Raw genomic sequence first — 14971 nt, 5'->3', positions numbered from 1 at the left:
TCACCATATCACCCAGGCCAGGGCTTTGCATTTAATCTCAGTCCCCAGTCTCTGCACTCTGAAGCCATTGGCCTAAGCCTACTCTAAAGGGAAGCAACATTTGCCTCATGTTCTATCCATGAGGGAGTGAGGAGACGGGGATTTCGGTTTTCTTTATCAGATAATATGGTGAAAATAACATCTCTAAAACTATGGCCACCTCCCCATCAACTCCTTCTCCCTTGCATTTCTCCAAGCAACATGATTCTTAATAGTAGTAGTTCTTGTCCCACAGTCCTTTGAGAGCAGAGGCAGTTTGTGAGAGAATGACTATTTCAATCAGCCATGGTGGCACACGTCAGAACTTGGGAAGCTGGCTAGGAGAGTTGGCTACAGGAGTGAGACCTCCTCTCAGAGAGAGAAGGGGGCTGTTATGCTACCACAAATGGCCCCTCTATACTGCCCTTCTTCATCCAGTCATCAACAGAGAAGGATCAACCCACTCTTTGAAACCAATGAGCTGGAGTGGGTAACAGGGCAGGACCTGGACTCTAGGTGTCAGGGAAGGGTGCCAGTCCACTTCCCCATCATTCTCTGGCCTCAGGACTCCCTCCTTGTGACTCAGGCCCCTTGTCTTCCCTCCAGCCTCCAACCAGTAGCAGATGTGACCTTCAATCCCGTCCCAACTTCAGTTTGAGCCCAGAGGCAGTTCTGGAGAGAGGAAGGAGGGTGGTCGGCTGGCTAACTTCCCACTTCTGGAGCCTTCCAAGCCAAGCCTCTGGTGGCTTCTGCCTTCAGGGTTCCCAGAGTTTGCTTTGTTGTAGGTATGTGCACACACGTGCGAGTGCACACACACACGCACACATAGACACACACACTTGCATGCACGAGAAGTCAGCCACTCTACCCCTCCTCCCCAACCTTTTCTAGTTTTATTCCTACCGAGCTCCAGCTCAACTCCCAGCAGTCCCCACCCCCACCCTGTGATATACCCTCCCTCAGCCCAAATCCCACCATCTCCAGTCTCTTCAGCAACTGCTCTTAGTTTCAATACTCTTTATTAAACTTGCTCAGCATTGTGCGCAGAAGAAGCCAGAGTAAGGCACTATGCTCAGAGCCACCAGGGAAGAGGCCCCCTGGCAGACCACACCCCCACACTCCATCTGAGGAGTCTTCACTTCTTCCGGGGCTGTTTATCTGGGCAGCCTTCAAAGAATTCATTGCACATCATGGCAATGCAGGAGAGGAAGATGCAGTACTCCTGAAAGTCTATCTCGTTATCCCTGTTGCTGTCCAGGTTGCTCATCAGCTTCTGGAATCCAGCTTCATCCGTCCTTTTCTGGAGGTAGAAGAGGCACAGTTAGAAGCCAACCCCAAGCTAGATCTCTGAGAAGCTCGGGAAAGCCTCCAGGCCCTCCTTGGCAGCTTTGGGGCTAAGCTATGTAGAGGAGGATGCTTCTTGGATAAGTGCTTGGAATCATGGGGAAAGGGTAGGACCACACCTTCCCCATGCCTGTTTTGACTATCTCATTAGCAACAGCTAATGTGAGGTGTTAGGAGGGGAGGACCTGCAGGTATTTGTGGCCTCCACAGTTGCTTCCTCACACACAGAAACTCAGTTTCTGTGGCCAACAGTCCTCATCTAGGCTGGGGCTTCAGACACTGACTGCCTTAGGTCTGGTTCTGGTTTTCCACTGCCTCTTCAATTGTGTTCGTCCTAAGCCTCCTCTCAGCTGAGGACTAGCGAGAGGGAGATGGTTCGCTGTGGTTCTACCCCAAGCACACAGAGCAAGCTCTCCGTCTCCCCACCCTAGAGATACGTGCCAGCTGTAGCTAGACTAGCGCCCACCAGAGCCCCATCCTCCTCCGGGGGCACAGGACCCACTCACCCCCAGGAAGCTGGGCAGCTCCCTGGTCAGAAGCTCCTTCAGTTCGGACTTGTTAAGCTTGAACTTATTCCCCTCTTTGCCCGAGTATTTGTGGAAGGTAGACACCATCATGTCCAAGGCCTCTTCCAAGGGGTATGCCATGATGCCAATTGAGACCTAGGGGCAGGAGACACACAGGTAGCCTTGGCCGACCCACACCAACAAGGTATCAAGAACTGGCTATGTGGCGCTGCATGGGGTGGCGCTGCATGGGGTGGCGCTGCATGGGGTGGCACTGCATGGGGTGGCGCTGCATGGGGTGGCGCTGCATGGGGTGGTGCTGCATGGCACCCAGGTTATAGACATGTTCTGCCCCCATTTTAAGTGCTCCATTCCGTCCTATCCTCTGAGAGTACTTCAGGGGACTGCCCTCACTCCCAGGGGACCCACTGATGGAGAGATAGCCGTGTATGCTCTGGGCCCCGAAACATGCAGAGACTACTGCACAAGCTCTCAAGATTTGTGCCATCAGCTTTTGGGGCCTCCCTCAGGCCTGGCCTCAACACAACAGTTTCCATCCCTCATTCAGCTCAACCACAAGCACCAGTCTCTGACCATTCTTCTCTCCCTCCAGCACTGGGCGCGGCTGCTGGCTGCCTGCCCAGGGACCTACAGCGGAAAAAACCAGCTGCCTAGTGACCAGCTTAGGGAGGAGTGAGCTGAAGTGGCAAAGGCAGGGGCACAGGGGGAAGGAGGGAAAGTGGGTTTTCTTGTCCTGGGGTGCTATAAAGATAAAAGCCTACAGGTGGGTGCTGGAGAGGTGGCTTAATGGGGAGAGGTGCTTGGCACCAAGTTTGATGAGCTGAGTTTTGTGCCCAGAGCCCACACAGCAGAAAGAGCAGACTGACTCCCACAGTTGCTCTCTGACTTCCACAAGTGCACCTTGGCATGAGCCCCCATCCCCAACCCTTGCACACACAAACACAAATAAATAACTGTAATTTAAATGTAAAGAAAAAAAAAGCCGACAGGTCCTTTACTTTGCTTCCTGCATCTGCTTCCTGCACACACTGACTTGAATGGCCCAGCAAACACCGGTCAAGGTACCTATCACATCTCCCAAACATGAACAGACACTGTAGAAACAACACAGGTAAGCCTCGGCAGCTCAGAAACTCCTGAGAGATCAAATGCCAGCTATGCACGCTGTCTCTCTCTCTCTCTCTCTCTCTCTCTCTCTCTCTCTCTCTCTCTCTCTCTTTATTTTGTTTTGTTTTCATTCTTTTTGTTTTGTTTTCATCACACACACACACACACACACACGAGCCTCCACATCAGAATCTCTCATCTGGATCTATTAAAAACATCTGTCTACCCAGAAGCCTCCCTTTCTCCTGTCCCAGCCCCTGCCTCTGCCACCCACTAACACTGCTATCAGACTAACACAACTCACCAGACCCGGAGAGAGGAAGTGATGAACAGAGAGGTTTGAGGAGAGCCCAAATGTCTGCCCTATTTATACACGGCCAGGCAGGCCCTGCCCATGCAGGGGATGGGGGGAGCACGGATACCGTGCTTCTGCTGTTGGTTGATGCAGTAAATGTCACAGCCCCCTCCACAACCCAGCCTGGGAGCCAAGTTTCCTGCTCCCCAGCAGGCACAGGCAAGCAGTGAGAGAGCCCCCATGGCACAATAGATCGGAATGGTGTTGATCCCACCCAGTAACCTCAGCTCAGCCAAAGTTTTAGGAAACTTTGAGACAGGGCAACCTAGGCATGGGACGTGGGCCACAGGAAAGGATATGGAGAAGTAATGTGAAGAGGTGGGAAACTGCCCTGGAAATGTGTGGCCCCTTAGGTAGGAGGTGACCCCAGCCAGTCAGCCCTTCTCTCCAGCCTGAACATCTCTGTCACGGTCAGTAAGACCCAGGGTGAAGACTGGCAAGTCAGGAGGGGCCTAGGGACCACCCCAGGTCTGAAGTGGGAAAGATGCCTAGTAGGTCGTGATGGAGTTAGTAGTGAGCTTCACGAGTGGGTAGAAGGTCCAGTGTGAGTGTCAGGGGTGATGGGAGCATTCAGGGTTGAACTCTCAACTTGGTGAAGAGAGTTAGAGAAAACTTAGATAAAATGGGGAGTCAGGATTAATCTCCAAGGATGGGTACAAACATGGGGATTGAGTGAGGGTCAGAACAGGGATTTGGGGCTTAGGGACTGTGGTTTTAGAGATGAGAACTGACTCAAAGTATCCCCTCCCCCTCCAATAAATACAAAGCCTCCCTCCCTGGCTGGGAGGTCCTAATCCTATTACTGCTGCTCCCTGGTCTCCAATCCCCACACCCACAGCCACAGCCACAGCCACACCCTCCTCCCAGAGAGCCTCCTGCCCTCCTAAAAAGCCCAAGGCAAGGCTTCCACCTCAAGATGGGGGACAGAGAGATGGAGACAATGACACCCCCCCAGTCTCAGCTGATGGGAGCTTGTAACGGCCACACCCGGCCACACCCTCCTATTGAACACAGAGACTTGTGCATTCCTGTGGTGTCTGACACTGCCTTTGAGGCCCCTGCCTTCAGCCTCCTTCCTCCAGTGATAAGGAACATAGAGGAATAAAGATTCCCAAGGACCCTGGTCCCAAAGTCCAAGGTGTCCCATCAGAAGAACCAAACCAAGCCAAGCTGATATTTCTTTATTAGGAGCTGAGCAGGCCCCGGCCACAGCAGTCCCAATTGTGCGCACATGACTGAGCCTCCAAAGTGTGAGCACAGATGTTGTCCTTCCGTGAAGGGAAGCACAGGCTGGCTACCCTCGCTACCTGAGTAGCCAGGGTTAGCACATCAGGGACAGCAATGGAGCAGACCCTGTCCTTCCAGGATCAGCGGCTACTGGGGGCAGGGGGGCTCAGGGGGGCAGTCCTTGAAGTACTCGTGGCAGTAGAGACAGAGGCTGGCAAGCGAGCGCACGTACTCGCTGAAGTCCACCTCACAGTCCTTGTTGGTATCCAGAAGGGTCATGAACTTATTGTAGTCACACTCCCGGAACTCACTCTGTGCAAGACGAGAAGGGGTGATCAGGAAGTGAGGAGCATAAGCCAGGTCTACACCACTCCCCTCCAAAGGATGGGCCTCCCCTACTCCAACCCACACCCTCCTGGGGCCCAGCCTCGCCCTGCTTCTCAGCTCCCTTGCTCCTAGCCACGGAGAGCGTTATCCCAACACAGGAAGAGTGACTGTCACCCTACTTTACATCTTATTTTGCTAAGGCTCATGCAGCCATGTCGGCTCACTTCCCTATGTCCCCTCCCAACAGTCCGGTCTCTCCCTCTTGCTGCCCTATGTTGGTGTTTGACCCCAGGCCGGCCTTTGCAGAGTCCCAATGGTACTTCCCACTAGGGGGAAGAGGTTTGAGGGTGCTCACCGGGGTCCAAGTGGGCAGCTCCTTCTGCAGTAGCTCCTTGAGCTCCGACTGGCAGATCTTGTGCTTGTCCCCGCAGCGCCCAGCATACTCCTGGAAGGTGCACACAATAGCCGCCACTGCCTGCTCCAGGGGCCGGGTCATCCTCACTGTCACAAAAAAAGGGTGTGGTTCACAAGGAGAGCCAGGCCAGGCTTCTTCCTCAGTGTTTCCTGAGAGCTAATTCCAGACCTGTCAGTCTCCAGCATGCTGAAGTTCCCCTTCCTCTAAGCAGCCCTCCTTGACAACTACTTACACACACACACACACACACACATACATGCACATGTGCACACGTGCAAACACATGCATGTACACACGCATACGCACATGTGCACACACACATACACACTCTCACACATGCACACAACGCACATACATACACACACGTGTGTGCACATACGCACATGCACACACACCACACATACACACACGCGCGCACACACATGCACACACACATGCACATGCACACACACCAACATACACACACACATACACGCACACACACACGCCAATTCACCTCCCCATTATGCCTGTTGTGGTTTTTCTGGACAAAGTTTCATTTCCCCAACATTACCATATGTTCCTCAGGAGCAGAATATCCCACCCCATCACCTGCACCCCTCACTGTGGGTCTCCCTAAGGACACTGATTCCCTCCAGTCCTTTCTCACCCCAACTTCTGGAAACTGTCTCCCATTGGACACCATTCCACGTGATGCAGCCCCTGGTCCTAGAAGTCTCTGCCCCTTGGGGACCTGGAGTTCCGTCCTGTAAGAGTTTGCTCAGGAAGCCCTGTCCAGTGCTTCTTTGCCCTGGTGAGGCTAGTGCCAGCAGGGATGTGATCGTAAGGGGATCCCCTACCACCTCGCTATGCCTCCTTCCCTGACCCAAAGAAGCTGCAGCTGGGAACTCTCATCCTCTGCTCACTCTGCAGGCCTGGGTGAACTGTTTCTCTCTGGGCCTCGATTGTCTTTTCCTGTAAAGTAGGTGAATTCAGCCTTAGAGGCCTAGTCAGAAACGTGGACCGGGGGTCTCTGCCAAGTCCATTGGCTCATAGGTCTACTCGGCTATGATATGCCCTATCGTCTAGCCGTCCTCCCTTCCCGTGGAAGGGGTGGGGTCTTAAGACAGAAGGCTTTGAGAAGAGCCCTCCCCCACCCACCCCACTTCTGTTGTCACCCTCCACTGCCCATCCAGCCTAGGCAAACCCTGGGCAGGCAGGAAAGCCATAGAGCTGTTTCCATGTGAGCCCATGACTCATTCTTGACTCCCCCAGGGGACTGGAGTCCTGCAACACAGGGCAGCCAGAGCCACGACTTCTTGGGGAGTTCCCTCTGCGGGGAGCAAATTGTCCCCAAGGAGGTAGAGGGGTGGGAGCTGAAGTGGCAAGCATTGCTAGGGTCTACTTCTTTGTGACAGCCCAGGACTGAAACAAGGAACCACCTTCCCAAGAGAGGAAGGGGCCATGGTCACAGGAGCTCAGCACCTCAGAGCCCTTCTGAGCTCCCCCAGTCTGCCTGGCGCCACCTCAGTTGCTATTTCAGAAGCTTAGGGCTTGAAGACTCACAGCAATCCTCTCCTCACCAGCAGCGCTGGCCTGTCCCAACTCATCCCCAAGAATGAAGCAAAGCCGCAAGGAGCTCACTAAGGGCTGCTCCAGAACCGTAGATGCCCACTGTCCCCATATCAGCACGAAACCATGGCTGGGCACAATCCCCAGGCCCGGCCAAACTTCCTACGGGCCCCTTAGTGTTCAAGGGAACCTCTGAGTCCACCATATCCGACTTCCCTCATTTCGACACCTGCTAACGCAACTTTCTGCTCCCATTCCCAGGCCCTGTATCCAGGAACAGAGCAGCTGTTGAGGGGTTCCTGAGAGACCCCAACACCCAGCCCAAGGCAGTCCTGAGCAGCCACACTCACCTCTGCTGCTGGCGTTTCAGCTATTGGAGCCTAACAACTGGGTGTCCCTATTTGTAGCCTGTAGAGATGAAGGGAGCAATTATAGGGACCCAAGTAGGTCAACCCTGAAGCTGCCCCCAGGGTCTCCTGCCCTCTTCCCTCAGCAGCCTCTATTACAGGCCCACCGCCCACCTAGCAACGCACACATCAAAGGCCCAGTCCGAGTCTCAGACACCACTCCCAGCTCATCCCCCCCCCGCCCTTCCCCAAAGCTGAGAACTGGCAGCAGCTTCCTGGTGGCATCTTCCAGCCACACACATCCCTCTCCTGAGCTCTTGATCATCAAGAGACCCAGAATACAAAATGGGAACACACCTGATTCTCTTAGGCCAGACATCCAGAGCCCCTGTACAGGGAGACCTTGAGAACACCTGGCTCAGGCCCCTACTTCCAGGTGAGGCATCTAAGGACATGGGGCACCCTCTGGCCCAGCCTCCAGATCACTGAATGTTCAGTGGCCTTTGGCTGTGAATTGCTTGTTCCACTGGAGGAAACTGTTGTGAGGTTGTTTTGAGACCCAGGAGGAAGGGTATTCCTCCTAGGGAGCCTCAGCTGGCAGGGCTTGGACTTTCTTGTCTCTCAACTCCTAGTGATGTAGACGAATGTGGGCCACAGAATCATATGGGAGCTGGCGCGTCCCCAGCTCCTGAGGAAGCTGCTTCCCTAGTCTGTGCTCTGCGCAGCACCGGGGCAGTTTTCCCAGCAGTTCTGGGGGTAGAGCATTCATTTGTCCTTTGGCTGAAGAGTGTTGCCCCTTGGACGGATGGTGGTTGCACACACCTTTAATCCCAGCACTTGGGAGGCAGAGGCAGGCGGATCTCTGTGAGTTCGAGACCAGCCTGACCCACAGCGCGAGTTTCAGGACAGGCTCCCAGACTATAGAGAAACCCTGTCTTGAATCCCCCCAAAAAAGAGTATTGCCCCTTGGGGTTCAGCATCACCTCTCTACTTGTGTCCCCTCCATTGTGAGCCCTGGGCTTCACTTGTGTCATCCTGACCCCCCAGATCATCTTGGCTAGAGCCCTCGGGGTTCCGTGCTCAACTTCGCAGATTTTGATGTCACTTAAGATTTTTTTTAAGGAGGCTTTGGTTTGTTCATTTGTTTTCTTGATTTTTTTTAAGCTTTATTTTTATTTTTACTTCTGTGTCTGTGCATGAGTGTTGTGCACATGAGGTGCAGGTGCCCACCTTGTCACAGGCAATGAGTCCCCATGAAGATGGGGTCACAGGTCACATGAGCCACCTCATGTGGGTGCTGGGGACAAGCTCTAGTCCTCCACAAAAGCAGTACACACCCTTAGTAGCTCAGCCTTCTCTCCAGCCATCACTTAGAATTCTGATGGAGTTCCTTTCTTTCTTCTTTTTTTAATTTTGAAACTTTTTTAATTAATTAATTTTATGCACATTGGTGTTTAGCTTCATGTGTGTCTGTGTGGGGGTGATGAGTCCTCTGAAACTGGAGGTACAGACAGTTGTGAGCTGCCATGTGGGTGCTGGGAATCAAACTCAGAACCTCTGGAGGAGCAGCCAGGGCTCTTCTAAGCCATCTCTTCAGCCTGAAATTGTTTTTACTTTTTTAAGATACCTTTATTTTTATTTTATGTGTGAGTGTCCATATCTCTATATAACACGTGCCTTCTCCCAAGGAGATCAGAAGACGGTGGTGGGTGGGTGCTGGAGACCAAAGCTGAGTCCTCAGCCAAACAACAAGTACTCTTAACATTTGAGCTATCTCTCCAGACACAATAGGGGCTTTTTGTTTTGTTTTGTTTTATGAGACAGAGTCTTTTTACATATCCCCGGCTATCCTAGAGCTCCTATGTAGAATAGGCTGGCTCAAACTCACAGAGACCTGCCTGTCTCTGCCTCCTGAGTCCTGGGATAAAGGCGTGCAGCGCCATGTCTGGTCTAGGTTTTTTCTTAATGCCCTCAGTCCTTCCATGTTTGAAAAAGATCATTTTAACTCTGTCCAGCATTTCCTGCCATTCTTAGCTGACACAGGCGGAGACCGCCATTTCCCAGACACGGAAATCCTCTCCTGTTGCTTCTCTGTTCTCTCCCTAGCCCTAAGCTTCCCTGTTTCACAGAGAGAAAATCCAACAACACCCAGAAGAGTATGGGAAGGAGAAGAGGAGCCTGGCTTCCCAGCCGGTGACAAAGCCCTCATGCCGGTACGGCCAGTCTGAAAGCCCTTGACCTCATCCTAGGCCCAGCACCCATCTTTGCTGGGCCACCATCTCCTCCTGGAGGTTGCCCGCCATGCAGGTGAGGGGTGTAAGCAACTGTGCAGAAGGAAGAACTGTGATTAATCATGTTTTATTGGCAAGAAGTTATGAGGAGTTTAGGGAAGAGGACAGGGATGGTCACACCACAGCAGAAGGAGGGGACAGAGTGGACCAGCTATTAATTTGCTTCTAGGTCAATGACTTATTCCCACCTGCAACCAGCAGCGTGTCACCTCTCCTCTTGGGATCTGGTTTTCTTCCCTGATAGAAATAAAAAGTTAACCATCTCATAGGGTTGTTGTGGGTTTGAGCCAGCACAGCAAGGCTCACGGAATAAACATTACTAAAATATCATAAGGGCTTGGTAAATATTAACGCGGAGAGGCAGTGACTGGTCCAGGGTCATATTACTAGTGGGTAGCAGGTTCACTGTGCATACAAGTAATTAGAGCGCTGATCGAGGCATCCAGGATATAACATAAACAAAAAGGCACAGTTCCTCTCAAGGGAGATGACAACCTAGTGCGAGAAACAGACAATAACAAATCAATGTTTAATAAGATGGAAGAGTCCCGCAGCCTAGCTTCTGAGTCCCCTTTCTTATCCAACAGCCCTTCATGTTTCTGGGCATAGTCCTAGGAAGACTGCATCTGTGTTCACGGGAGGGGGCGGGAGCGCTGGGAGAAGCCAAGAGACTTGTTTTGGTGGAGATGTGGGGTTGGCGGACGAACATGGAAAGAACACTTAATTGGGCCTTCACTCAAACCCCGCCCTTCCACTCAAAACCCCACCCCTCCTCATCAGCTGACTTCAACATGTTTGCCCTTCACCTTGTTAGAGATTTAGGTTTTTTTTTTTTTTTTTTTTTCTCCAAAGAGGGTTTAGGAAGGTTCTTACCCTGAGAATCCAAAGTGTTGGCTTAGATGGTGGAACATGTCTTTCATCCAGTGCTTGAACGGCAGAGGCAAACCGATGTCAGTGAGCCCAAGCCCAGCCTAGTCTACACAGCAAGTTTCAGGCCAGTCACAGCCACACAGTGAGACCTTGTTTAAAAAAAAAAAAAAGGAAGGAGAGGAGGGGGAAAGGGAGGAAGGGAAGGAGGGGAGGGGAAGGAGGGAGGAAAAAAGGACATTTTGAAACACATTGTGTTACTAGCTGTTACTGAGGCAATGCGAAAGCTCTGGCCCCCCAAGTCTAACTCAACAGAAACACCCTGAGTTCCCTTGATGGAGGGAGTAGGGACCAGTCTTTCCCCACCAGACCATCTTACTCAGCTTCTGCCTCCACAAAGAAGGAAGTCAGGACTCAAAATTCTCCTCCCTTGGTTCCCAAAACCCCTTCCTAAAGTGCATGGAATCTTCCTGCCCTACTGGAAGTTTTCCAGCATCTACCCGGAACCCCTTTTCTGCAGTGACCCCCAGTGCTCAGCAGTGGACCCCAGTTCCAGGGCCTGGACTAGAACCGCCCTCCTTTTTTCCCACTCTCTCCTGTCCACACGCTCCATCCCCTCCCTCGGGCTGAACCTTGTACCAGGACTCCTCACCTTACATAGCTCCCCCAGGACAGGTGAGCTGACCTCCGAGAAATGCGAGAAATTCGCTGCTGCTGGAGACTGAGAAGCATTGCCTCAAAGGCTCAGCAAGATGGTGCGTGAAGGGTGACAGCAGATGCTAGCCTATCTGGCAGAGCTTCTTACAAGCTGAAGCCCTGACTCTCCCTGGCTCCCCTTCTGTCTCCTTGCTATCACCGCCATCACCTAAGATCCCTGGAAAACAACCACCCCTCTAAAGGGCAGTGTCTGGTCCTGCACCTCAGGGAAAAAATAGAGGCTCCCAAGAATCTGGAAATTCAATTTACTTCTGGCAAAGGAATCTGAGCCCTAGGGCCAGAATGATCACCCAAATCCAATAGCCCTGTGAGGTTAAATGAACTTGACCAAAACAATCAACCTCCTCTTTGATCTTCTGAGCCAAGTAGGAAGAACATATGGGAGGGGGTATCCAGTTACTGGGACCAGCACTGGGGCCAGGGAGAAAGCTGGAGCCAGAGTCAAAGCTATGGAATTGGAGCTGGGGAATGGGAAGAGAATCTAAACTGGGACCAAGAAGAACCTGCAGAGGTCAGATCTGCTTCTTGCTTTGACTACCAAACCAATAGCTGGTTGTGTCCACTGCACAGATGAGAACAGTGAGCTGGTAGAGAGATCAGGTGACCCATATGGGAGCTGTGGAGTGGGGTACCAGTTCACTGCATTGACCCAGAACCCATAACTGAGTGCTATGTGGGGGCTGAGAACCAACCCCGGTTCCCCGGTACAAACAGTAGATGCTCTTAAGTGTGGAGCCATCTCTGCTTGTTCTTAGTTGACTCAGAAAATCAGTAGCGTTGGCGGTGATGAGCTGAGCAAGTCTCCTAGCTCAACTGACATCTCTGATGTTTGATTTAAAATGAGAAAAGCCACCTAGGTGCTGGACAGTGGTGGCACACGCCTTTAATCCCAGCACTCAGGAGGCAGAGGCAGGCGGATCTTTGTGAGTTCGAGACCAACCTGACCTATAGAGCGAGTTCCAGGACAGCCAGGGATACACAGAGAAACCCTGTCTCAAAAACAAAACAGATCACCTAAGGTATTTTTCAAGCACTGGCTTGAAAGCCACTTTACCACATCCACTGCTCTCTTGCCCACAGGAACATCCAATTGATAACTAAAACAAGATGAAGCCAAACTTGGCACTGCGTGTCTATACTCCTAGAAGGCTGAGGCAGGATGATGGCTGAAAGTCTGAGCCCAGCCTAGGTTTCACAGCAACACCTTGTCGCAAATAACTAAATAAGGGTGAAAACTCTAGGAACTTCCGCCGTCTGTGCCTGTCTCCTTTGCTACCTTAACCTCCGGGTCAGATCCTGCTGAACTCTGCACGTAGACGTATTAGTTATTTAAAGATTGTTTGTCTGGACTCCCAGGACAAGAGCAACTTACCCCAGCCCCTCTCCTCCCCAGTCAAGGTTAAAGACACCGAGGTAAGAGTATCTAAGACGTTTTCAAGATCACAGCCACGTCACTGCATGACCGACCGCGCATGTATCAACCTCGTTTCTCCATGTCCTATTCCAGATCACGGGAAAGGCACAGGGAAGTCTCGATCCATCCCTAGTCTAAGAGCCTCGTCTTCTCTTCCTTGTTTAAGGTAGAAAGACTACTGGGTTAAGGGGATGCCTATGTTACCGTATTCCCGTTTTCCTGGGTTTCTGGATTAGATCTTTTTACTTGTTCCCTGGGCTCCATTCTGAGTGGCTGAGCGAGCAATCATCTTGGGTTTAGTAACTAACTCACGCTGGCCTCAGTCTCCCTTTCCACAGAACACTAGAGAGCTCTCCAAGCCACACCATAAAATGGTGGTCTGACCGGAGGTGTGGTTGCTACAATTCTCATCCCAGAAGCAATTCCAGGAGGAATGGGGAGATCCGGTCACAGGTCCTTGACAAGCGAGTGGTGTCCAGGGGCTGGAGAGATGGCTCAGTGATTAAGAGCACTGACTGCTCTTCCAGAGGACCCGGGTTCAATTCCCAGCACCCACATGGCAGCTCACAACTGTCTGAAGATCCAATTGCAGGGGATCTGACACTTCACATCCATGCACATAAAATAAAGTTAATAAACCATAAAAAAAAATTTTAATTATTTAAAAAAAAAGTGATGTCCAGACCCTCCTCCGCCTCAGCACAAAGAAGGGGGAAGCTTGTTCGTTTGCATTCAGCCTTTTGATGTCGGTTATTCTGTCCAATACCAAATGGAGTGGTTAGCCTCTCCGAGTGGGGGAAACCTCAGAGGCAGCAAGATAAGTCTGGTCTTGCTAGCCCAACTGACTGTCCAAATCCAAAACTGAGAAGCCCACTTCTATGTAGCACCAAAAGAAATCAGAGTTCACAGAGCCAACCCCCTGCAAGGAGGCCCCATCTCCCTGCGACTTGGGCCGATGTGCCAGGTACAACTGAACCATATTCAGCCAGGTCCCCTCCAGGTCACACAAAGTCCAAAGCTCTGGAGATGGCTTCAGAAAGAGGAGAGAGGCCCAGTCTGCCGGCCCAGGGTCCCAGAGGGATGAGGAGTTCTCTAACAGACATGGGTCAAGTCCAGACACTAGCCCTTAACATCCCTGGTCTCTGTTTCCTCATTAGCGAGGTGCGGGCACAGGCAGGATTAAACAGCTGGAGCATGAGTGGACCAAGCACAAATGGCCGGAGCTGCCCCCTCCGCTTTCCCATCTGTAAAACGGTTTAATAATAGCCCCTTTTGGGTTACCATGAGGCCGAAATGACAGTGTGCCTTTAAGGAGCTTTGAGAATTGCCCTTGGACGTTAATTACTGGCATCATGACTCCCTGACCCATACTTACCAGATTCCTATCCAACAGGGTGTCAGGAAAGTGGGCTTCTGTCTTTTTATTGCCATGGAAAGTGACCATTTCTTCCAGGGGACCTGCCTGGCCTTGCCTCCCAGCCCTAGGTGTGTGGGGAGGGCAGAGCGCTGAGAGCGAGTGGCTGTCACGTGGCCTCTCACCGGCTCCTTCCTCCTCTTCAGAACTCTGTCTCATCTACTCTGCAAGTGGCCCACACACATCAGAGTTTCCCGGGGAAGAAAGATCCAACTTATGGTCTCCCCACCTAGCTTGGGCTTCTCAGAGCATAGTCCCTAGCTCCGACCCATTCTGACATCTTAGCCTGAGCATTGCAAGAGGCTCCACTGGAAGTTGAAAGGTTCCTGAGATGTATTTCAGAATCCCCAGGGCATCGTTTCTGCTGCGTTTCATTCAACACACAAATCATTAAGATTGACTCAGCTTCAGGAGGACCACGCATGAAGGAGCTGCCGTCTGATCTCCACACGTATGCCCTAGCATAGCCTCACTCTCGCACACACACACACACGTGTGCACACAGAGAAATATGCACAATGTCAAATTCTTTACTAATCTGTAGTTTACTCAGCAGTAAATTGCAGAAAACTTGTCTGACTTCAATCACTTTATATAACAAGTCTTCTGTAGGTAGTTTTGGGTTGGGTTGAGGGCCCAGGGAATGTCCTTTCCTTGTGTTTTTTCTTTAAACCCACAGCACACCATCCCCTACACTATGTTTGTGATTCCTGGTCACAACATGGCTGCTATGCCTCCAGGGCTCAGTGTCCATACTCTAGGTGGATGACAGAGTGAGTGAAGATGAGACCGGAAAAGCTTTGTCCTCCAGAACCTCTGCCTTGTTAACACAGCAGTCATGACCCTGCGGACAGGGCTTTGCCTACATCTTTTGGGGCTCAGCAAAGTAATATGGCTACTCCTAGCTGTGTATGCTGACACCTTGGCTTTTTTTTTTTAATGAAAAGAGGAGATGGATAATAATTATAACAACACAAAAGCGATGCTCTCCTGGCTGCTTGTTTTTTCCCCAGGAAGCTCTGATGTGTGGGGGCCTCCTGCAGAGAAGAT

At 51.7% G+C, this 14971-nt stretch overlaps 2 protein-coding genes across 2 annotated transcripts; both read right to left on the bottom strand.

Annotated features, from left to right (window-relative positions):
• Positions 1–1020: 1020 nt before the first annotated feature.
• S100a4 (S100 calcium binding protein A4) lies at positions 1021–3467 on the bottom strand. The gene is made up of 3 exons (XM_050166496.1): positions 3301–3467; positions 1869–2024; positions 1021–1318 (listed from the first exon to the last, which is right to left on the bottom strand). The coding sequence occupies exons 2-3, from the start codon at positions 2007–2009 to the stop codon at positions 1154–1156; spliced, it is 306 nt and encodes a 101-aa protein (XP_050022453.1). The 5' UTR covers positions 2010–2024; positions 3301–3467; the 3' UTR covers positions 1021–1153.
• A 1138-nt stretch (positions 3468–4605) lies between these two features.
• On the bottom strand, positions 4606–5401 carry S100a3 (S100 calcium binding protein A3). The gene is made up of 2 exons (XM_050166497.1): positions 5261–5401; positions 4606–4890 (listed from the first exon to the last, which is right to left on the bottom strand). The coding sequence occupies exons 1-2, from the start codon at positions 5399–5401 to the stop codon at positions 4726–4728; spliced, it is 306 nt and encodes a 101-aa protein (XP_050022454.1). The 3' UTR covers positions 4606–4725.
• Positions 5402–14971: the final 9570 nt, after the last annotated feature.

Source organism: Alexandromys fortis, unplaced genomic scaffold (genome assembly GCF_014885135.2).
Source record: "Alexandromys fortis isolate MF-2015 unplaced genomic scaffold, M_Fortis_MF-2015_v1.1 scaffold_152, whole genome shotgun sequence".
NCBI classification, from domain to species: Eukaryota; Metazoa; Chordata; class Mammalia; order Rodentia; family Cricetidae; genus Alexandromys; species Alexandromys fortis.
Note: the sequence above shows the minus strand (reverse complement) of the source record. Positions and strands in the feature narration are given on the sequence as shown.